The sequence below is a fragment of the Hibiscus syriacus genome, unplaced genomic scaffold, assembly GCF_006381635.1.
Source record: "Hibiscus syriacus cultivar Baekdansim isolate YM2019G1 unplaced genomic scaffold, ASM638163v2 tig00110570_pilon, whole genome shotgun sequence".
Lineage (NCBI taxonomy): Eukaryota > Viridiplantae > Streptophyta > Magnoliopsida > Malvales > Malvaceae > Hibiscus > Hibiscus syriacus.
The window spans coordinates 49,849-74,147 of record NW_024062785.1 but is presented as its reverse complement, the minus strand read 5'-3'; the positions used below and the strand labels follow the sequence as shown (position 1 = coordinate 74,147).

The window sequence follows — 24,299 nt, the reverse complement described above, 5'->3', positions numbered from 1 at the left end:
CCTCTTATAAATTTTGAATTCTATATTTCCTGTTAATAAAATTAATGTGAATAAATAAATGTTTATAAAGGTATTTAATAATTTGTTCTATTTTTAAATTAGAAAATTAAATTATTATTCGCCAAAAAAATATTTTTTAACCAATAAGTAAAAAGCTTATTCTAGGGGAGGGGGCTTTGGATTTTGATTGAGATTTTGCTTATTCTACAACAGGAAATCCATTGTTCTATGACAAGATTTTGCTTATTCCAGATGTTAAAACGACTGCAGATAGATAAAGCAGGAATAAAAGAAAATTTCAACTTCATGTCTCAAGAGTACTCACTTCTTGCCATTCACCGCCATCAACAGCTTCTTTCCACAATGTGACACTGTTATTCGCATCGGCGATGGACAGTAAGTTTCCGGTCAGAGACCACGAGAGGCTCCAAACTGGGGTCTTGAAATCCTTCAAAATCTTACCCTTCCATTCCCCTTCTTTACCACAAGTCCATATAACAACTTTCCCATCCTGTGAAGCGCTTGCAATGGTGGATTTTGGGAGCCCCAAGTTGGGTGCCCAAGCAACATCCCACACCCAGTCGGTATGCATCTGGAGGGAATGGGAGCAGTCCATTTTCCAAGTCCCATTATACAGCTTCCATACTTTGACCGTATTATCACATCCACCGGAGGCCAGCTTCTGAACAGGATCCAGTAGACCGGATCCGATGAAATAACCTTGCGCGGTTGCTGGTGCCCATGAAACCGAGGTTACCCCAATAGGGTGAGCGTCCTCTATCCTGTTGGTGTCCCAACCACCATCATCCCTAGCGGTAAAGACCGATATATTCCCATCAGAAGATCCGCAGGCCAAGCAGAGGCCAAGCTCATGGGGTGCCCATGCAATGGAGTTCACAGATGACTTGTGATCATTAAAAACATGAGCCTGCAGCCACTCGTTTTGATTATTTTCCTTCCAGATTATCACCTGGCCATCGTAAGAACATGAAGCAAGGACCGTCCGAACTTGGGGTGCGCCCAAGCAACCCTCCAAACAGGTCCTTTATGGCCAGGTAAAACAGCAAGCTGTTGGGAAGTAGAGCCGGTTATACCAATGATCTTAATGGTAGTATCAGATGATGCAGTCGCCAACCGTCTTCCATAGTGATCCATGGCAACATCATGGAGAGCGTCCTCATGACCTGTCTCGATTTTCTGTGCTGGCATCTTTTGAACTCCAATTCGCAGCTCCTTTATATCTTCAAAGTTCAATATCCAAAATCACATCAGATATACACTAATCAATAATATCTACCCTATCCAAGTCTTTCATAGTAATTCTATAAATTCTGTTAATGCAATTGCAATTTAATACCATAACATTTGTGATTATTTCAACCAAAAACCATAACAATATAAAGATCAATAAAAGAACCTATTTTTACAGATTAACAGAATTCAAATAAAAACAATCCATAATAAAAAAAAATAGAAACGAATAGTTCAATCCATCAAGATCTTCATACTAAATCAACCCAGAAATTATAACAATAGAAAGATCATTTTTTTTAGAAAGAACCCAATTTATTTTACAGAGTAATACATTAAGATCAAAACAACCCATAATAAAAAATTCGAAAATGGTTTCATGTCATCGAGATATTCAGGCTACAACATATGGATCTTAAACAATCTTATATCACAAAAAAAAAAAAAACAGAGCTGAAGATATGATAATACATTCGAAGAAGAGCAGAATGGGTGAAAATTAAAGAAAAAAATATTTAAGGGACCTGATAGAGAGAAATATTGGGGAACTTGATAACGGCAAAAGCTATAAATCAGCTCTGAATTTGTTAAAATATTGAGCGCAAGGGAAACTGAAGAAGTTCCTTGAGTAGTTGTGTTTGGACGCATCGATTGTTTTAACCCGAATAGTAATAAGGATTACCCAAAAGTAATCCACCAATCATTTTTTTTAAATATAAATTAGAAAATGATGAAAAAGAAAATAAGATATTTATATTTAAAAAATAAAAAAATTGAAGTAACTTAATTGTGGAGTGAAAAATTAGAGGATGCATAAATAAAAACTACTATTTAAATATAAAAAATACTAATATAGTCTTATAAATATACATATTTTATATTATATTTTTTAAAAACATACAATTTTAAGGTATAATGTTTATATTATCAAGATCCTATCTACCCATAACTTAATTAATATTAACTATTTAAGGATAAAGTACAAAAATATTCTTCTGACTATAGAAGATTGCTTTAAGCCTATTAACTATTAAAAGTTATAAAAATAGTCCCATATATAAAGAGTTACTTTTTTGAGTCCCTCAACAATTAAAAGTTATAAAGTGATCATCGACAATTCATTATGTTCCAAACTCATTCTTTTCCTGTAACATCCTCAATATCGGGTTAGTGACTAAATTGTAAGACTTAAGAATTTGATGATTAAAGTAGAATAATTGAATAGTTTAATGACTTATTTGAAAATAATTCCTGAATGGTTATTAGTAATTATTAAAATAATTAAAGGGCAAAATGGTCATTTGACTTAGAAATGAATTAAAAATAGGATATGATAAGGATATATATGTATGTGGGGATAAGGATAAGGAGAGATTTCTCCAAACTTCTTCTTCTTCCTACGTGAAAGCTCAAGGCAAAAGTGAGTTTTCTGATTAATTGATTATTTGTTGATTTTAAGTATGGATTTTGATCCTTAGGTGATACTTAAGCTTAAGGAAAGCTTAAGTTGTCTTATAATTAAAAGATGAAGAATCTATGAGAGATTAAAAATAAGAGGTTTTTAAATGAATTTCTAAAAGAGTTGATAAAGGAATTTGGAGATGGAATTTGACTTGTCATCAACTTAAGTAAGAGATATGAAGTGATAGAATTGATTTAGAACATGTTGGAAATTTAATATGATTCTTGAATTCTATATGGATAATAAGATTTTGAGGTTTAAGATGTAATAAACGAGTATAAATTGGTTTAAGTACATGTATGTGAGTTAAGAACATAAAAGGGGAGGAAACATGAAGTATTGAAGTTGAAAGAGTGAATTTTCGTGCTTAAAATATGATTTCTGGTCAAGGTGTATCGGTACATATTTAATATGTACCGATACACTATTAAATGAAAAACATTGAATGCAATGAGTGTATCGATACACTTTGAAATGGAAAACATCGAATGTAATTTATGTACCGATACATAGGCAGTGTACCGATACACCAGTTAAGGAATGTATCGATACATACATTAAATAAGAAATGAAAGTAGTATTTCCTTTAGTTTAAGAAAATGAAGATTAGAGTATATTAATGGGAATATTGATATGAATCTATGTATTATTGTGTAGATATAGAACGTAATCTTGTTCCGGAACAATCGAAGAATTAGGATCGAATCAAAGCAAACAAGGCTAAGGTGAGTGCAATTTAAATTTGTACTTATATTATCGAACAAACATTGGCTTGCGATGAGCCAGTGATGGAGTTACTATAGTAAGAAGTGACTCCTAAAATGTTATATGATTGATGTGATTCTTATGTGTGCATGGTACATGAAAATGGGCATATGTTAGTATATGTGGCTTGATCTACATGATTACATGAATATGCAATATCTGATATAGGTTATGTGATATGAGATAGATTTTTACACATACATGTGTATGTGATAGAAGAGAGAAGAAATATGTGAGCATAAGAGCAATGATATGAATGCATGATATATATATATATATGAAGCTTAATAATAGTGACCATGTTATATGATATGAGCTAGTGATATAGTTGGCATGCCAAGAGTCGAGGGTTACTTATGTTCTTCGGGACATATGGACTGTTTACCTATGTTCTTCGGAACATATGGACTGATTACCTATGTTCTTCAGAACATATAGACTGGTTCTTCGGAACATATGGACTGGTCCTTCGGGACATTTATACGAGCTGTGGTGACAACATAATTGTGCACAACCTCAATGTACTCACATACCTTAAGTTCTCAATAATGTACATGGGCTGAAAAAAAAGTATCAAAAGTGTTTGCATTATCATATGTTATTATGTATACTGCATCATCTGTGACATGATTGAATAATTAGTTTACATGTTTATATGTAAAGGAAACATTATTATTATGTTTTTATGCCTCACCAAGTCTATGACTTAGCGTGTAAGTGATTTACACGTAGGTACTGAGAAGCAAAAGGATCAAAGCTAAGTTCAAAGGAACAATATATCTCCGTTCAAAGATCAAATCAGAAGTAAATTACACAGTATGTCTTGATATGTGATAAATAGGTTGGCATGTAAACAAAGTCGTTAAATTAAGTATGTATGCTCTGATCGAGTTTTGTAATGTTTTAAACGTATTTATGTAACTGATAACTTTATAGTGATGAAAATTTAAATATTTTTATGAGTTTTATATATGTTGGGCTAAAATTACTGTAGCAGTGTATCGATACACTGTAGCAGTATCGATACAAATTTTACATTTGATGTTTTTGTGCATTGGTACTGTTCATTACTGTGCATTATTGTTCATACAATATCGTACTATTCATACAATATAATATTGTTCATAAAACATTTTTATCTTAAATTTTTATAACGAAACATAATTCAACATTATATTATTGTATTTTCTTAATATAAGTCCAAATTTTCTGTTATTTTGTAAGAATATTGTTTTAAAAAGTCAATGTGACATCTCGGACTCGTATCCGGGTCGGTACGGGTTGGGGGTGTTACATTTCCATTTAAAAATTAACGATTGTCTGAGTTGGATTTCAACATGTTAACTGAGATATGATAGTCTTTTGAAATTATGAGATCAAATTTGATAAAATCTCATTCTGCAAGTTAACATACAACTCAAACTGCCATCAGATTTTTAACGAAAAAGGAAGAGTCTGAGACATAATGAATAGTCGGGTGACCATTTTGTAACTTTTAATAGTCAATAAACTCAAAAAACAACTCCCTATAATTAGAGGATTATTTTGAAACTTTTAATAACCATGAACTTAATAAAAAATATTTATAGTCAGTGACTATCAGTGTACTTTACCCATATTTAAACATGTTAAATCTCATGTTCACATTATATTATATCGATAATGATGTTAATTGAAGTAACATTAAAATATTGAAATATTAAAGAATTTTTTTTGAGCATATAAATTTTATATTATTTGAACTTAATTCATTTATTCGATTCACAAACTAGTATAATTTAAATCTCATTCGTTACTAGTCAGAATACAAAGCTCGTATGCCTTCAATATCATCTTGGCCGAGATCCCTTTTGATAGAACCAGACATATAATATGCGTACATAATCGCATCTAGGTCCAGTCCTAATATATGTCCTACTTCATGAATAGATACAGATTCCAAATCGATTTGGTTAAATCTCGTAAGATTATTACTACTCCAATTCTCGTCCGCATCAAAATGGAGAAGCATATGGAGCTCTAGAGGCTTGATTGAAAGAAGTTATGGATGGCGTATCGTTTCAAGTGACAAGGTAAACATTTGGAATGATCCTTGGTTACCAGGCCTTGGTGATAGTAGGATCAAAAGCCAACGAATTGATATTAATCTCACGACTGTGTCTGATCTCATTGATGCTCCGACTGCTACCTGGAGACACGATGTGTTGAAGGACCTGTTTGATGAAGACCAGGTGGCCGGGATATCCTCCATCCCTTTGTGTAGAGCTGGAATGTCTGATGTTTTAGTTTGACATCCTGATGGCTCTAAGAATTATTCAGTGAAGAGTGGCTACAGACTGCAAAGGGGCGATCCGGTTACAGCTCATGGTTTCATTCTAATGACGCAATCTGTGGCTGTATCAAAGTTTTATGCCGAGATGTGGGTATAATTTTTTGCCAACTTTTGCAAATCTGCGGCACCGGAGGCTCAACGTTAAAAATGTTTGCTCCTTTTGTCAGTCCTCTGGTGAGACTGTTGATCATATCATGAGAGTGTTGGTTCGTGCGGCAGCTTCTGAATGCTCAGGGTGTGCATCTCCCCCCCGGTCCTGTTTGTTAGCCTCCTTTTTCATCTCACTTCCTGCGAGACTTGCATAATAAACATAATATGGTTATCCCCATTTGTTTAGTGTCATCCTCGTCTGCCCAACACATAATAAACATATTTTTAAAAAATAAATTACATAAATAGTCCCCTGACTATAAAATATTATTTTATTAAGTCCATTGACTATTAAAAGTTACAAAATGGTCGCTCAACTATTCATTATATTCTAAACTCGTATTTTTCCATTAAAATTAACGATAGTATGAGTTAAATGCTGATATGTTAACTGTGATATGATAAAATATAATTCCAGAATCTCAAACGACTATCATATCTTAATCATAATTTTAATGTCCAGCTTAGACAATCGTCAATCTTTTAACAGAAAATGACGGATTTAGAACATAATAGATAGTCGGTTGACCAATTTGTAATTTTTAATAGTCAAGGGATTTAACAAAGCAACATTCTATAATCGAAAGATCATTTTGTAACTTTTAGTAGTCAAGAGATTTAATAAAACAATACCCCATAATCATGGGATCATTTGTGCACTTTACCCTTAAAAAATATAATCCGAAGATCCATTTTATTATCATCCTAAGATCCCAATACATTACCCTATGATCCAATTTACGATATATATATTTATAAATATATCATATAAAGTAAGTTGCTGGATAGATATAACAGAGATTAAGTGGATCTCAGGATCTACATAAATGGTAACACAAATACATTTATCATAATCGAAAATTGAGAAAGATTTTAAATTTTAAGTCTACGAAAATGGTAAGACAAACTAATGAAGTCTTTTTACCTGCCAATTTGTAGGCATTTGATCATTGTCAATGGATATTTTTGAAATTTGAAAGCGTTGGCCATTACAATATTTACGCATTTATTCAACATTTGTAACTCTGCAGCAAAGGAACCCGATCACTAGACGAGGGTCTTAAGGGTCTTAAGGGGCTTAAGCCACAGGGCTCTTCATCTCTCATTTCTTCTGCTTCTTTGGCTTTGCCCCATAACACAGCATAAAGACCACCTGTTATGATCACTGCCCCGATCACGCTGCAAAATCAACTTTGATTATTTCTATTATTCCTTTAATATATAAGTTAAAATGAGAACATAGTTTTATCACCTTCCGAGATAAAGCGCTTCACCAAGTAATGTGGCACTCATAACAGCAGCTATAACAATCGAGGTTGGCCTGAAAATTGCAACAAACACAGGCCCCTTCAAGCGTACACCCCATGTATGAGTACATGAGCTAAATGAGAACCCAAAGAGCCCCTAAACAAGTAGGCCATAAACGTATAAGTGACATTTCGATACTGCAAATAATGTATTTGAATACCAAAGTATTACCGTATATAGGACTGCAACAACTGATACACTATCTGTTAAACTCCAAGAACTCAACTGTGGTTGTGCCATAAAGCATACTGGTAAGGCTAAAAGGGCCACAGACAAGTTGAAAAAAAAAGTTACAACAATCTCTTCGGGATATATCTTCATTATTTGAGCCTGTCAAGTTTTACAACAATCAAGCTTAGTTTTGGGGTAGTAAAGAATTCATAGTGGAGCTTGGAAACACACGCACATATTACCATAAGAATATAGCAGCAGGAATAAAGAAGATATGCAATAGCTTCGAGGATGCCACCGATAATCCAGTTTGATTGAGAGGACTCCAAAGGTCTTTGAAGTTGTAGAACAGATGATGATGATGATGATGATGATGGAATAACTAAGGGGCCTTTGTAGAAAGTGATGACCAATGCACCAGATATTGATGTTATGGTGCCAATGATTTTAGCTTGAGTTGCTGCTCTTATCAATTCTACTTTCTCCATCCTTTTTTATGCCAATGTTCGAAGACAGAGAAAGGGAAGCCGTTGGATTAAAATTCATAATTTATAGGTATATATATGTATAATGTTATCATAAAATATGATATAAGATTAAGTGATCAAGTATGTTGCATGTGTTATAGATATTAAAGTGTCATGGAAACAAAATGTAGATATCATAAATTGTATTTATAATTTGATGAATGACATAATTATAAATGATCTAATATTCAGTCTATATAAAGAGTTAATAGTCCTTAAGAGATATGATTTAACATGATTAGTTAGCTCAATCGTTATCAAAAGGTTTTCATGATGATATTTAACAGTTTCAGATTTGAATACTAACATTTAGATCTCTTTCATCTTATCTTCAAACTAGGAGTTTCTTATATATAACAAAGATCAAGGGAAGAATGAATAAGAAACCTGAAGGAGACAGCAAGTATGAAGGTAAAAGCTGGTGTGAGGTTGTTAATGGCAGAGGCGAGAGTTGGTGACCCCAAGTCTATACCTTTATATGCACACATCAAACCTAAATATCTGTTTCAGAAAAAGTCAAAAAACCATGGGGTTTCTATAAATTTACAGATTTGTTTAGGTGTCTTACCCTGTAACCGCAAAAAGGCAGAGTCTAGAGACGAGAGGGAACTTCAAAGGAGGAAACACAGTTTTTCTGCAAACATATCAGATTAAACAAAGAAGCTAATATATACAAACCAGACATTGATTTGAATGGAATGAAGAGTTAAAAAGAGACCTGAAGAGGACTAAAATGGTGAAAACCAAGGTGCCTAAAACATAACAGTAGGCAACGAAGCTGTAATAGCTCAGCCCCTTCAAAGAAGCAGCTTTGAATAGAATGCTTATGACCACGTTTGAAAACTCCACTCCAACCATGGCTAAGCTTGGTAATACTTCCATGGCTCACTCTTCTTCCCCTAACTTGGGAGAAAAACCAAGACTTTTAAAGTAATTTACAACCCCTTCTTCGTACTCTTGATTTGATTATTTTATTTGTTAATTAATTAATCTAGAATCAATGGTATTATTTAATTACGCTAACAAATCTGTACAAATTATTTGTTTGACTCTAATGGAGTAGGTGAAGGATGACTATTGAATATGTTATTATATTGATATCAACGTGGTTTTGTAGATTAAATACATTTTCTCCAATTATTCTAAAACAATTCAGTCGTAGGAACTGAGGGCGACGAGAAAAGGTTAAGAACAAAGATGGGGTACTAATGGAGGAGAGCAGTGGATCTTTGGAAAAATATCATGATGAAATGATCAGGGATGCTGTTGTGGAAATGAGTCCCCGACGAGGCAAAGGAGTCCTACACATTTGTTCAACATTTATAGCTTTGCAGCAAAGGGACCCTGCCACTGGACGAGGGCTCTTCATCTCTAATTTCTTCAGCTTCTTTTGCTTTGCCCCATAATACAGCATAAAGGCCACAGGTTATGATCACTGCCCCTATCATGCTGCTTTTACCTTCCAAGATGAAGTGCTTCGCCAAGGAAAATGGCACTCATAACAACAGCTATGACAATTGAGGTTGGCTTGAAAATTGCAACAAACACAGGTCCCTTCAACAGTTCACTCTGAATAATGTATTCGGCATTGATTATCGGCAAGTATTACCGAATATAGGACTGCAACAACTGATATATTGTGTTAATCTCCAAGAACTCAACTGTGGTATGCTATCAAGCAAACTGGTACAGCTAAAAGTTCCACAGACAAGTTGTAAAATAAATTTACAACAATCTCTTCTGGATATATCACTTGTAACGTTGTACAAAATTCGAGTTCAGAACACACCATAACTTTATGTAAGATATTAAAGAATTCATGGTTGAGCTTGGAAGCATGTATAGTTCTTGCCTGAATTACATACCAGAATGAATAAAGAAGATATGCAATAGCTTCGAGGATGCCACAAAAAATCCAATTTGATCTAGAAGACTGAAAGAGACTTTGGAGTTGTACAAAAGATGATGATGTCCAAGGTGAAGATGAAAAAACTTTGGGGACTCTGTAAAAAGTGATGACTAATGCACCAGATATTGATGTTATGGTGCCAATTATTTTAGCTTGAGTTGTTTCTCTCCTCAATTCTACCTTTTCCATCCTTGTTACACATTCCAATGTTCAAAGACAAGGAGAAAACAAAGGGGTTTAGGAAACTAGCTCAAGCATTATCATAAACATGAAATAAACAAACAAGGAACCTGAAGGAGACAGCAAGTATAAGGTAAAAGCTGGTTTGAGGTTGCTAATGGCTGATGCAAGTGTTGGAGAGCCCACTTCTATACCTTTAAACGCACAAATCATACCTAAATACCTGTCTCCAAAGCTCAACCAATCATGGGTTTTACATATATTTACAGATTTCTTTGTATATGTGTATGTGTATGTGTAAGTGTAAGTGCCTATTCTGCCATACCCTGAAATCCCAAGAAGGCAAAGTCTGGAGATGAGAGGGAACTTCGAAGGAGGAAACACTGTCTTTCTGCAAACATATCAAATGTTAAACGAAGAAGATGAAGTGTACAAACCAGACATTGAAGAAATGAAGAGTTCAGAAATCAAAAAGAGACCTAAAGAAGACTAGAAGTGTGAAAACCAAGGTGCCTAAAACATAACAGTAATCAATGAAGTTGTAATAGCTCATCCCCTTCGAAGAAGCAGCTTTGAATAGAATGGTTGTGACTACGTGTGAACACCCCACTGCAACCATGGCTAAGCTTGGTAATATTTCCATGGCTCACTCTCATGTAATCTCACACTTCTTCCCCTGCCTTGGGGGAAAAACAAAGACTTCTCAAATAAATTCCAATGCCTTTTTCGTACTTTTTTGATTAATTAATCTAGGATTTTATTTGTATATTTAATTACACCAACAAATCTATACAAATGATTTGTTTCACACTAGTGGAGTAGGTGAAGAATGAATGAATGAATGAATGAATGAATGAATGAATGAATGAATGAATGAATGAATGATTATCGAATATATCAACGAGGTTTTATTGATTAAATATTTTTTCAGCAATTATTCTAAATACTTATATAACAAATAAGGACCTAAAGTATGTGCTCTTTTTCATTTAAGTACCTAAATTATTTTTTGATCAAAATAACTACCTAAAATTATCTTTTTAGTCAAAATACGTAGCTAAAATATTTTTTTATCAAAATAGGTATATAAGGTATTCAATGTTTTCATCTAAGTACCTAAAGTATTCTTTAATTAATGTCACATGTCAACTTTTTTAGAACTTAGATGAAAAGGTTTGAATAGTTTAAGTACATATTTTGGCATAAAATACTTTAGGTAATTTAAATGGAAATTGAAGAATAATTTAAGTACTTATTTGTGATATAAGCCTATTCTAAATCAATTATTTTTTCCCTGTCAACTCATGTTTAAATTTTAGGATAAACTACATAATTGATCACTTCCCTTTAAGTTGTGTGCATTTTTTTTACTGAATTCAAAAAATATAATATATGATCACTTTTATTTTTATTCAATTAAGATTTGATCACATTTGTTTTTATTTAATTAAGATGTGGTCACTAAAGGTTAACTGCCATTAGACCTTTAACTATAACGGATTGAGGACGTGAATTTATAAAATTAAAAAGGGTAAACTACAAAAATTGTCACTAATATTTGAGTAAGTTTTGTTCTCCTCATTGAAGTTTCAAAAATAACAAATAGGTCACTAAAAATTTAAATAGGCCCTTGAAAATGATTTTGTATCTAATTTATTTTAAAAACTTTCTAATTTTTTGTTTATCATTTGAAATATTCAATTGCTCCATGTAAAAAAATATTAATTTCTGATTTTGTATTGGTACACAGTATAAAATCCAAGCTTCATCTACATATTAATACCAATTATTCAATTTATATTTCACCCACCCAAATTGAATTTTACCAATCAGAATTAAATAAAAATAATAGGAATTAATTTTTGCGTGTATGCATAGGAGAGAGGGATGTGAAGAGAAAAAATGTGGGTAAAAAGAAAATATTATTTCAATAAGAAGAAAAAAATTAAGAATTATTTTATGAAATGTTATTTTAACTAATAAATAACGGTTGGAAAAATTGATAACTAAATTTTATATTATTAATTTTATTAAATTATTATGTATATATATATTTTTTATTTTTTTTATAAATATAGTTAAATTATGTTTTTAATTTAAGTCGGGCGCATTATAAAACGTTTACAAATATTGCTTTAAAATAGGGTAAATTACATGTTTAGTACCTAAATTATCAATTTTAATTTGTTTTGGTATTTAAACTTTCGTTTGTTTCAAAATCATGCCTAATATTTACTTTTTATTTCATTTTAGTACCCATCATCGTTAAAAACTTAACATAATTATTATGACGTGATATTTTTGTACGTAAATTACATCATTCATCACTCAACTATCTTCTCACTTCTATTTTAATAATTTAAATTTAATTACTTACTTTCAAATTACTCCTAACTTAATTATTTGAAATTTGAAATTTTTTATTTTAATTATATATCAATTAATAATAATAAAAATATCATGACACTTAAATTATTAATAAAATAAGATATAGTGATTAAAACATGTGCAATTTAAAAGTTGAGTAGTTAAATTGAAAATTTTAAAATTTTAGTAATTAAAAAAAGAGTGAAAAAATAGTTAAATGATGAATGATGTAATTTATCCATAAAAATACAAGGTGAAGCAGTTTAGGTTTCATTTTTAATGACGGATATTAAAATAAAATAAAAACATTATGTATGATTTTAAAACAAAAAAAAAGTTTAGATACTTAAACGAAACAAAATTGTTAGTTTAGATACTAGACATGTAGTTTAACCTTCAAAATATTGTGACTCCGCAGCAACGGAACCCAACCATCAGACGAGGGTCCAGACTCCAGACCCGGTTAAGCCGCAGGACTCTTCATCTCTCATTTCTTCTGCTTCTTTGGCTTTTCCCCATAACACAGCATAAACACCAGCAGTTATGATCACCGCTCCGATCACGCTGCAAAATTAACTTTGATTCACCCTCTTATTGCTTTTATATACCAATTATTTTCAACTTATAAAGCATTAGATTTCTATTACCTTCCAAGATAAATTGCTTCGCCCAGGAATATGGCACTCATAACAGCAGCTATAACAATGGAAGTCGGTGCGAAAATTGCAACAAACACTGGCCCCTTCAGCCGTACACCCCATGTGTGTACAACCGCGCTAAATGAGTACCCGAAAATCCCCTAAACAAGCAGCCATAAACAAACAAGTAAATGACATTCCAATACTGCAAATAATGTATTCGAATACCAAAGTATTACCGTGTACAGGACTGCAACAACTGATGCACTATCTGTTAGTCTCCAAGAACTCGTCTGTAGTTCTGCAACTAAGCCCACTGGTATAGCCAGAAGGGCCACAGACAAGTTGTAAAAGAAGGTTACAACAAACTCATCTGAATATAACTTCATTGTTTGTGCCTGTAAAGATGCATACACGTCGGCATCATAAGGATTAGGTGCTTGATATTAAAGAATTTATGGTGGAGCTCGGGGTCATGTATATTACCAGATTGATATAGCAGTACGAATAAAGAAGAAACGCAAGAGTTTCGAGGATGCCACCAATGATCCAGTTAGATTGAGAAGATTCCAAAGGCCTTTGAAGTTGTAGAACAGATGACGATGATGATGACCAAGGTGAAGATGAAATGATTATGGGGCCTTTGTAGAAAATCATGACAAATGCTCCGGATATTGATGCTATGGTGCCGATGATTTTAGCTCGAGTTGCTGCTCTTTTGAATTCTACTTTTTCCATCCTTTTTGTTCAAAGAAGAGAAAGGAACTGGGCTTAGGAAACTTGCTCAACATGATCGTAAACATGAAATTCTAGTATGATAATGAAAAAAATTATATATACTGGCGAAGACCTAACGCACAAATTTAATACCCCAACTAATAGTTTTGGTCCGTTTTAGTATCAAAACTTTTAATTTTTTTTAAAACCATACCAAAAGTTTAGTTTTTGTTTCATTTTAGTACCCGTTCAAATTTTAACGTTAAATTTTGATTTTTTTTAAAGTTTGGGTACTAAAACCGATAAAAACTAATAGTTTAGGTACTAAATGCGATAAATTTTTAACGACGAGTACAAAAATGGAACAACAAAACGTTATGTATGATTTTAAAAGAAAATTAAAAGTTCAGGTACTAAAATGGACCAAAATTGATAATTTAAGTACTGAATGCGTAAAAATATTATCCAATTGGGAAAATTAGTCTTAAAGAAAATGAAAATTAAATCTCTTGAACTAAGAATGTTTTTAATCTAAACGTCAAATTTTTTTAATGGAAGAATGAACTTTTTGGCCCCTTAACTTACTTATTTTGACTCTTAAACTTTTTTATTGTATTCTTGTTGGCCCTAATATTTTTGTTTTGTTTTGTTTTTGTCAAAAAATACCCAAACATGATAGAACAATAATATTATTATGTCCTTATTGAAATGTTGGTATCAATTATTTTTATGTCATCAAAGAACTCAAAAAAAAAGTTAAAAAAATTAAATAGCAGTTTAATGATTAAACTGATACAGTTAGAAACAATATATATATATATATATATATGATGTCCTTTTATATATTACTTGGGTTTGACCCTGGTGTCCCAAAGTAAGAGTATATTTAATAAAGTCCATTACATTTTACTACACCCCATTTTAATAATACTAAGGCTCAATACATGTGTACTTTAGTTCTTAATTTGGCTTTTGTATCACGAACCAAGTAATTTTGGTGATAAAAGAATTGTTATTATTTTTTGAGGGTTTAGGGTTCATACATAAGAAATGTCAGATGTGTAATCATTCAATATCAAATGAATATCAAATGATTAAGAGTTATATTTAAACAATATTGTCTTGTATTTACTCGAGATTAATAAAAAAATAATTTAGCTCTTGTACAATTACTCTATTTTTTTTTCTCAGATCCGTCCCTTGTATTATCATTATATCTCTTTATCTAGTTATATTATTATTATAAAAAGAGATTATATACTCCAATAATTAAAAATCTTTTAAAAGATTAAAATAAAACATTATAAAATATAAAAAAAATCAAAAAATCAAAAATTATTTTTAAAAACTCATTTTTAAAGAAATTTCTGTTTCTCTTTTTCATTTCTCATTTTTTTTATAATTTTATGAATTTTATTTTTTATTAAAACTAGTATAAGCACAAATTTGAAAAATATAACTCAAAACATAAATTATGAAATTTAAAGATTGTTTTTATTTTTTTAGGATAATTTTTTATTATTAAATGTGATAAAGTCTGATTGAGTCACTTGATTTTTTCTTGACGATATGCTATAGCAATAAATTGATAAAAATATATCAAAATAAGAAAGAAAAAAAATAACACAACTAATGGATTCATGATGGTATTTAGCTTGAACTACAGTCTCTTTTTCTATAATGGAAAAAAAACAAGGAAGGGAAGAAGAAGTAATAAACCTGAAGAAGACAGCAAGTACGAAGGTAAAAGCTGGCATGAGGTTGCTAATGGCTGATGCAAGAATTGGAGAGCCAAGTTCTATTCCTTTATTTTGGAATATACTTCCTATAAACCTGCAGTCTCAAAAACATCAACAAATCAATGGTTTGACATAAATCTACAGATATATATATATAGTTCCATACCCAGCAATCCCATGGAGGCAAAAAGAGAGACGACGGGGAACTTCCATGGAGGAAACACTGTATTTCTGCAAGCATATCAGACGTTAAACGAAGAAGAAATAATATGTACAAACCAAACGTTGAAAATCAAAAGAAGAAGAAAAAAGAGACCTAAAGAAGAAAAAAGGGATGAAAACCAAGGTGGCTAAAACATAACAGTAGGCGACGAAGATGTAATAGCTCATCCCCTTCAGAGAAGCTGCTTTGAACAGAATGCTTATGACCACGTTTGAAAACTCCACTGCGATCATGGCTAAGCTTGGCAACACTTCCATGGCTGCTCACTGCTTGCGATCTCTCTTCTTTGAAGACTTTTTTTTCCCTCTTTATATTTAATAGAATCAAACCTTTGAAGAATCTGCATTGGTCTCATTGTAATATTTTATATATAGAGACGCGCTAGAGCAAACCCTGAATTAGGAGACGCTCTTAGTTAGCAGATTAAATGGTAAAATTATTAGATAAACCCTCCTACTTCATCAGCAGTACCTTTCGACCAATAATAATATAATGTCAATAAGAATGTACTTGCACAACTACATGTCTAGGCCCGTACACGAACCTAACGAACACGAACGGAGGTATGTTCATGTTCGTTTATAAAAATAAACGAACATAAACAAACAATTTTTTTTTATTCATTTTCGTTTATTAAAGAATATAACTTGTTCATGTTCGTTCATTTAATAAATAAACGAACATAAACGTTGGAGACCCTACCTTCCATTGTTCTTTCATGAAAAATAGTCGACAATGCAAATCAACCAAATCTACAGTGATAAATAGCGTAAGAGCTGATTAGCAGTGATGAAATGTTTGAAGATATCAAATATTTCGATCGATCTTTTAAAGATATTAAATGATTCACACGACTTTAATTTAACGCTATAACATTTATCTTAGTGGTCCATGATTACATATGAACAATCATTTTCCACTACGTTATTCTAATAAATTCGCTGGCTAAAAGTTTTGTGACATCAATGTCAGACTTTAGTGAGGTTTGTTAATAACGGTCATTTCCGTTGGCAGAGTAGAAAATTTAACAGCATAAAGATTTCGAACGGTACAAATTAGACTACAAGGCAATAACATAGATCTGAAATCCCTTCGATGATACATATTGTAACTGATATTATTGTTAAACCACCATTCAAAATTTTAACGTACCTAAAGTCTACTCCACAACTAAAGATCATACAATAACTATGAAAACAAAAGTTCATTGTCAAAATGTATTTTCTACTTATTAAAGGATTTTTCCTGGAAAACTCATTACTTCCGCTATTACACTCTTTTTCAAAAATTGCATAGAAACTTTTGTTTTGTTTTATGGCAAATTCTATATATTTTTCTCTTTACTTATGCTCATATATTTCTGATTGTTACTTTTATCTTCCCATCTATTTCTAGAAAGAAATATGATGTTTTCTTAAGTTTTAGATGTGAAGATACCCACAATAATTTTACATATCAACTATTAAGCCAAATAAAACAGAGAAAGAGATGAAAACAGACCTGTAAAACTTCAGATTGCACTATAATATAACTTGTTTTGAAGCTTTCAGCGATCGTCTTCACTCTCCAGTGAACACTAGGGTTTGGGAAAAAAGAGGGAAAATGAATATAGGTGCGAGGTGCCTCGCGGGTTAACATATTGAATTTAATCTCCAAATAAAATTGGGTTAATTATGGAGTTGATCATTAAAATATCAGATTAATTTATATTTTTAAGATACTTACAAATTGGTCACCAAAATTGATTTAAGAAGATTGGGTTAAACATAAATGAATTAACATAAACGAACATAACTGAACGTTCACGAACGTAAATGAACGAACGAGACTTATATTCATGTTCTTTCATTTAATTAAACGAACACAAAATATTGTTCATGTTCGTTCATTTAATAAATAAACGCACATAAACGAACTTCCCGCCGCACGGTTCATAAACGGTTCGTTGAAACATGCCTATTCATGTCATTGAATATGTTGACAACTCAGTGTTGACGTTCATACTCATCATTTCCATTACTCGTGACATTCTAAAAATTTATATTTGGTAGACTTATATAATTAATAAAAAAATATCCAATATAATTTGTATATTTTTTAAAATTTTAAAAAAAATTATATATAACTAGAGTAAAACGAAAAAGATATATCAACTAAACTAATATAATTATTCAATATAATTTTTATTTATTTATTTAAATTATATTTTATTTTATTTTTAAACTTGAAGTAGGCGATGACCTAGTTAGGTCCACCATACATACGCCCCCTTAATTCCTCATTACTATTCTTAGCTGTGCTCCTCCCTTTCTGTACCACAATTGAAGGTGAAAATGAATACCATCGTTATTTAACATTAATTTATTCATAAAATTGTTGGCTCGTTAATAAATGATTTATTGTAAAATTAAAATAATGTCTTAAATAATTTACTATTTTTACACTTATCAAATTGTAATTTTTATTTATAGGTGTTTGAAGAATCAAATAATAATTGAATTTGAATATGATTGTGTGTGATTTATACTCTTTAATAATATTGATTAATTAATATTTAAATATAATAAAAATTTATAAATATAAAGATATTTTTTGATATAATACTACCTTTTTATAAACTTGATTTTCTTTTATAAATGACATATTATAATGTTCTTAAAAACAATTTATAATGTAAACATAAAGCTTTTTTATAATATGAATTCCTTACATATAGCCTGTTATTTTATTTTTATGATAAAAATAATAATTTTTAAAATAATGTAATCTTTTTATAATAATATTTTTTAAGAAACGATATAAAAGATAAAAGCCCAAGATGGGGGCGTATTAATGTTTAGTTGGGCATTGACAACTCTGTTTTTATTCTATTTTTTCTTTTTGGAATGGGGCCCGACTGAGCATTGATTAAAACGAGACAAAATCTCGAAAATATAAAAGGTTGAAGGTTTTTTTATATTAAAATTATTAATTTGTTTTATAATTTTTTTAGGATAAATTACACAAATTATCACTAATGTTTAAATAAATTTTTATTTTTCTACTAAAATTTTAAAATTATGAAATCGACTATTAATATTATCGATTTATAATAAATCGGTCATTTATCATTAACAATGGCAAAAAAATTTACCTAACCTATTAACCGCTTATCTAGCAACGTTAACCGCCACACTGGAAACTCAATCTTTATTGTCTGGTCACCTCTTCGTACTTCTAGTCCCAAAATAACCACAATAAAGCAATCATCTGCATTGAACACTCTTTTATTTCTCATATTTTGCCTCCTCCATTGTTCGACAACCTTCGCCTAAGGTCCGGCAACAGCTCCGGTGGCAATAGGACCTTCCGGTCCAACCAACGTCGCCAAAAGCTTCGAAAAGGCCAGCCAATTCACCCTCTTCATTCGTCTTCTAAAAACTACACAAGTGGCTAACCAGCTGCTCGGTAAGCTCAACAACTTAAGCCATGGGATGACCACTTTTGCACCGACGGGCAACGCTTTCTCGAGCCATTAATCCGACACATTGCATTCTCTCCAAAGTTTATAGATTTTCATTAATTAAATTGAATATAAATTACAGGCTTCAATTTATACGAGTAAAAATATATGTGATTATGCAAATAATTATAATCTTCAATAATAATATTTTTTCATTATTAAAATATAGTAAAAAATTATAACAATAATTAAGAGTGACTCAACTATTCCTTTGATTAAACATTAAGAGTGACTTGTTATCATATAATTTTACGAATATTGATTAAAGAATTTTTCTAATGAAAATATTTTTAAGATATGACCTGTTATCATATTGATTAAAGAACTTTTTTAATGAAAATAATGATTAAGACTTGAATATAACTATAGGACATGACTTGTTATCATGTTGAAGATTTTTTATAATGAAATAACTATTAAGACTTAAAATAATAATAAGATATGATTATAGGACATGACATGTGTTACCATATTGATTAAAGGAATTCTCTATTAAAAATAACGGTTAAGATTTAAAATAATAATAAGATATAATTTAAATATTTATTTTAATGAAAAATTAAAATAGAAAATAGCATAGTTTAAGTATATAATTTTTATTTAAATTCTTTTTAAAAAATAAATATAGTTATTTTATAAAATTAAACATACATTTAATATTATAATCTCGATCAAATTATGCATGTTTGTATCAATTTCAATTGAGTAAATGTGAGGAGAAGGTATAATGGAAAAATTATGACATATTAGTTCTGAAAAAATAGTAGAGTCTACATAGCAAACCTAGACACAACAAATATGTATTTTGAAAAATAATACGTATAGAACCAGCATTACGGTATAACAGGTATACTATTTACTTTTGTGTATTAAATTTATTTTCTAAAATACATATTATTTCTTTAACTTTTTTAATTAATACATTTCATACCGAAATTGTTTTTAATTTATCTTGAAAACGTACTTTACGGTATGAAATAGTAGCTTAAGGGGTTCGAATCCTGGCGCTTGCGAATGGAGCACACTGAGTTGGGAGGGTCGCCTTTGTCTCTGTAGTACCCGATCTGGATTAGCCGGTCAATAGATCGGATACCAATGATTAATTCAAAAAAAATACATTAAATATTAAATAAAAACCAAAAAATTATTTATCAACCTATAAAAGTATTTTTTATATAGTTAAATTATTTTATTTATTTCAACTATATATCTCAATCATTCATTTATATTTAGTCCAATGTTTTAAAAAAATTAAATTTAAGGTAAATATAAGATAATATCTCTTCAAAGAATCTCAATTAATTATCAATAAACGCTCATATCCCTGACATATGCAGTGCTCGAACCCGAAATCTCAAGGAATAAGAACAAACCCCTTAATTATTGAAGTCGCTTGATTTATCAAATAATTCTAAATAAAAGTACAGACATAAATCTTATTCTGTAATATAAATTCAATACCTTAAATAACATTTTCTCATCACATTATATTAACAACACATTTCTTCAATTTGTATAGCTTTGCGGCAAAGGAACCCGATCACTAGACGAGGGTCCAAAGGGGCATAAGCCATAGGGCTCTTCATGTCTCATTTCTTCAGTTTCTTTTGTTTTCCCCATAATACAGCATAAAGACCACCTGTTATGATCACTGCTCCGATCACACTGCAAAATTAGTACTTTATTTCTGTGCCAGATTTTACTATACGAATTTTGATGCATTATTAGTTTATAATATATAAATTTTGATACACGAGAAAAAAAAACTTACTTGAAGATAAAAAACAAGGGTAAACTGGAGGTTCCACAAGGATCCGGGTCGGGTTTCGTTTGGGACGAAGGCGGTCACGTTGTCACCAATTATCATAATCCTTGGTGCTTCTGATCTCAAGTTAGTTCTTTTATTAATTACACTGTTAAAGCAATGAGAGAGTGCATAATAAAATTTTGAGGAAATATGCCATTGATTTGGAGGTTTTGAGCTTGATTTAGTTGCTGTTATGATTGCTTCTTAGTCTCCAAATTAATCATATATAAGCGGAAGCTAGCCATGACAATTATGTGTATAGGGATTAGTATTCGATCGAGTCAAATAAAAAACTATTACGAACTAATCGAGTTTAGGAATCCTATTTTATAACCCAAAATTTATTTAAAAGATTTTCGAGTCATGTCAAGTTTTCTATAACCTTGTACATATTCAAACCTTTAAATTGGTGCTCATCACTCGCAGGGTTACTTTCGCTGATCAGTCGACTTACGATGCGAAAGTTGTTGGATTCGACCAAGACAAGGATGTTGCCCTGTTGCGTGTCGACGTGCCGGAAGACAAACTAAGACCTGTGCCCGTTGGTACCTCGGCAGATTTACTTGTTGGCCAGAAAGTTTATGCTATTGGTAACCCAGTGAGTGCATGTTTATTTGTTGGCCAAAAAGTTTATGCTAGGGTGTTAGTGTTAGATACAAGTATGTTCCCAGAACCGGAATTTCGATTTTTTGAAGTTCGTTCGAGTATCGTATCCCTATACCTATGTCAGGACATGGATCAGACACATATACATAAAGAAAAGTGAAGATTCCAAGCAACATAGATGGATTTGAATACCAAAAGTGTTGCCCTCACTAGTTATGTGGTTTTTATGTGCCTGATCAAAGATCTAATGTTCATGTGCTTTTGATGTTAATTTTCTGGCTCTTCGGTTGTTTCTTCGAGTGGATTTCTGATTTTTCGTTCACATGTTCTTGCAGTTTGGACTCGATCACACTTACAACCGGTGTTATCAGGTACTGAAGACCAATGGTTTGTGGCCAATATGTCATATTACCTACTTTTGCTGATTTCTCTACAGGTTACGGTTTCGCTAATGCTTCTTTTATGTTTACCTGTAGTGGACTTCGCCGAGAGATCAGTTCTGCAGCAATAGGTCGGCCGATTCAAGTTGTTATACAGACAGATGCCGGGATTAATCCTGGTAATAGTAGAATACCACTCCTCGATAGTTCGGGAAATCTTATCGGGATAAACACTGCTATATATTCAACTTCTGGTGCATCTTCTGGTGTTGGATTTTCGATTCCAGTCGACACAGTGAGTGTTACATAGACCTTGTTTCATCGTATTCTGATCTGTGTGGTTAGATGCTAGAATGTATTTGTTTAATTGTCCGTCATTATGATTTAACTCATCCAGCTATTCCTACATGTACAGGTTAGTGGCATCGTTGATCAGTTGGAGAAGTTTGGGAAAGTGACAAGACATGTTCTAGGGATTAAATTTGCACCCGATCAATCCGTCGAGCAGTTGGGAGTAGGCGGCGTGCTCATCTTGGACGCTCCGGCGAATGGTCCAGCCGGCAAGGAGGTATATGTTTTCTGCACCGGACTTTCGTGTGTTATTGAAGATCGTTACATTTCAATGACGAGTCGAAGGCTAAACCTTTAATGTATAACAGGGTTTGCGACCAACAAAGCGCGACACCTATGGTAGGCTCATTTTGGGCGATATAATAACATCCGTTAACGGAAAGAAGGCCACCAATGGCGCGGACTTGTACAGAATTCTTGACCAATGCAAAGTCGGCGATGAGGTATGTCATCAAATACCACCTGTACGGTTCTCGTATTCTTCGTATGTTTTTGAAGCACAAACTTCCCTATCTTCACTTTCGCAGGTTACAGCCGAGGTCTTGCGCGGTGATCATAAGGAGAAGATCCCAGTAGTTCTCGAGCCACAGCAGGAAGAGACATGAAATGTCTTTTTGATATGTTGTGCAGGGATCCAAATAGCGGTTGCCACGCCACTTTTATTACAATTAATGTATATTTACCGGCAATTAATGTTTTCTTAACATTTTTTAGAACTAGAAAAACCCCTGGTCTTATTTCGGTTCAGGACCCGAGATCAGAAGAAAGGGTATATACCAAAACGAATTAAAATTGATACCTTAAATAATAAAGTGTAAAATTTTTAAAGACAAGTACTAAAATAAAATAAAAATAAATATTAAGTATAATTTAAAAAAAATAAAAAATAAATACTAAATCATATGCTAGATATTAAATACATAATTTTATAAAAAAAATGAAGAGAATTGAAAAGGCTCAGAGAGTTTGCTATATCTGCTCAAGGAAAAGCCTTTGATAAGCTTTTCTCATACAAGAGGTGTCAGAAATAAAAAGCACTCTTCATCTTGGCCTTCTCATCATTAATCTCTTTCATTCGCTTTTGTTTGGTGAGAAGGAAAAAAAATACATAAAATGAAAACGAAGAACTGAAGAACAAGGTTTCGAAGAAAATGCAGGAATGTAGCAGTTGGCGGCTATGGAGGAATTAGGGTTACAGGTTTGAGATGTGAATTGCAAAGGATTGGTGGGGGTGCATTTTATAGGTCTTAAATGGGCCTTTTGGGTTCGAATAAGCTTCAAAAGTCAGTTTCGAGATGAACTAAATTGGGCCTAAAATGGTTTTTAAATTCACTTGATTAAGAACAAGCTTGTATTTGAATGAAAAAAAAAGTTGTATTTATTTTTTTAATTATTAATATTTTGTTCATGTTCATTTAAATCTTCATTATCGTATTCATTTATTTATTTTTAAAATTATTCATATTTATTTATTTATTGTCCTCCAATATATTCGTTTAATATTAATTTTTATTTGACATCCCGCTTCATAGCATATACATGGAACTTTGATCCATACGAAAATGGACATTGTCACGTTTTGGTTATCCACGTTTGAAGCTTTTGCATTAAGACCCCAACTTTTATTACTTTTCCTTTTCTTTACAAAATGGACTCCAATTTTCCCAACTCAAATACAAAAGAGAGGCACAAACAGAGCGAACTTAGTGATAAAATAATTACTGCTAGTCTTTGAGATTTCAGGTTTGAGCATCAAAAATGTCGGGAGTGTGAGTGTTCAATGTCAAATGGTTGAGAGTTATATTTAAACAGATATTGTCTTAAACTTACTGTAGATTAATCAAATATAAAAGAGAGGGAAATCAAATAAAATATAAAAGAAACATGATCGAATTGAAGAGGATTAAGGGTTAT

At 31.7% G+C, this 24,299-nt stretch overlaps 2 protein-coding genes, 1 non-coding gene and 3 pseudogenes across 3 annotated transcripts; 1 reads left to right on the top strand and 5 right to left on the bottom strand.

Annotated features, from left to right (window-relative positions):
- Nucleotides 1-176: 176 nt before the first annotated feature.
- On the bottom strand, nt 177-1,925 carry LOC120132823 (annotated as a pseudogene).
- Nucleotides 1,926-6,929: 5,004 nt separating this feature from the next.
- On the bottom strand, nt 6,930-8,894 carry LOC120132883 (WAT1-related protein At5g40240-like). Its single transcript, XM_039149576.1, has 7 exons — nt 8,685-8,894; nt 8,535-8,600; nt 8,354-8,467; nt 7,682-7,928; nt 7,440-7,598; nt 7,213-7,364; nt 6,930-7,139 (listed from the first exon to the last, which is right to left on the bottom strand). Exons 1-7 carry the CDS (start codon nt 8,846-8,848, stop codon nt 6,971-6,973), a joined length of 1,071 nt encoding a protein of 356 aa, XP_039005507.1. The 5' UTR covers nt 8,849-8,894; the 3' UTR covers nt 6,930-6,970.
- Nucleotides 8,895-8,961: 67 nt separating this feature from the next.
- On the bottom strand, nt 8,962-10,142 carry LOC120132934 (WAT1-related protein At5g40240-like). The gene is made up of 2 exons (XM_039149612.1): nt 9,629-10,142; nt 8,962-9,425 (listed from the first exon to the last, which is right to left on the bottom strand). The coding sequence occupies exons 1-2, from the start codon at nt 10,062-10,064 to the stop codon at nt 9,280-9,282; spliced, it is 582 nt and encodes a 193-aa protein (XP_039005543.1). The 5' UTR covers nt 10,065-10,142; the 3' UTR covers nt 8,962-9,279.
- Nucleotides 10,143-12,856: 2,714 nt separating this feature from the next.
- On the bottom strand, nt 12,857-15,890 carry LOC120132933 (annotated as a pseudogene).
- Nucleotides 15,891-20,255: 4,365 nt separating this feature from the next.
- LOC120132931 lies at nt 20,256-23,015 on the top strand (annotated as a pseudogene).
- Nucleotides 23,016-23,339: 324 nt separating this feature from the next.
- Nucleotides 23,340-23,437, bottom strand: LOC120133001. Its single transcript, XR_005517062.1, has one exon. It is a non-coding gene; the product is annotated as a small nucleolar RNA snoR1 (small nucleolar RNA).
- Between the last annotated feature and the right edge of the window lie 862 nt (nt 23,438-24,299).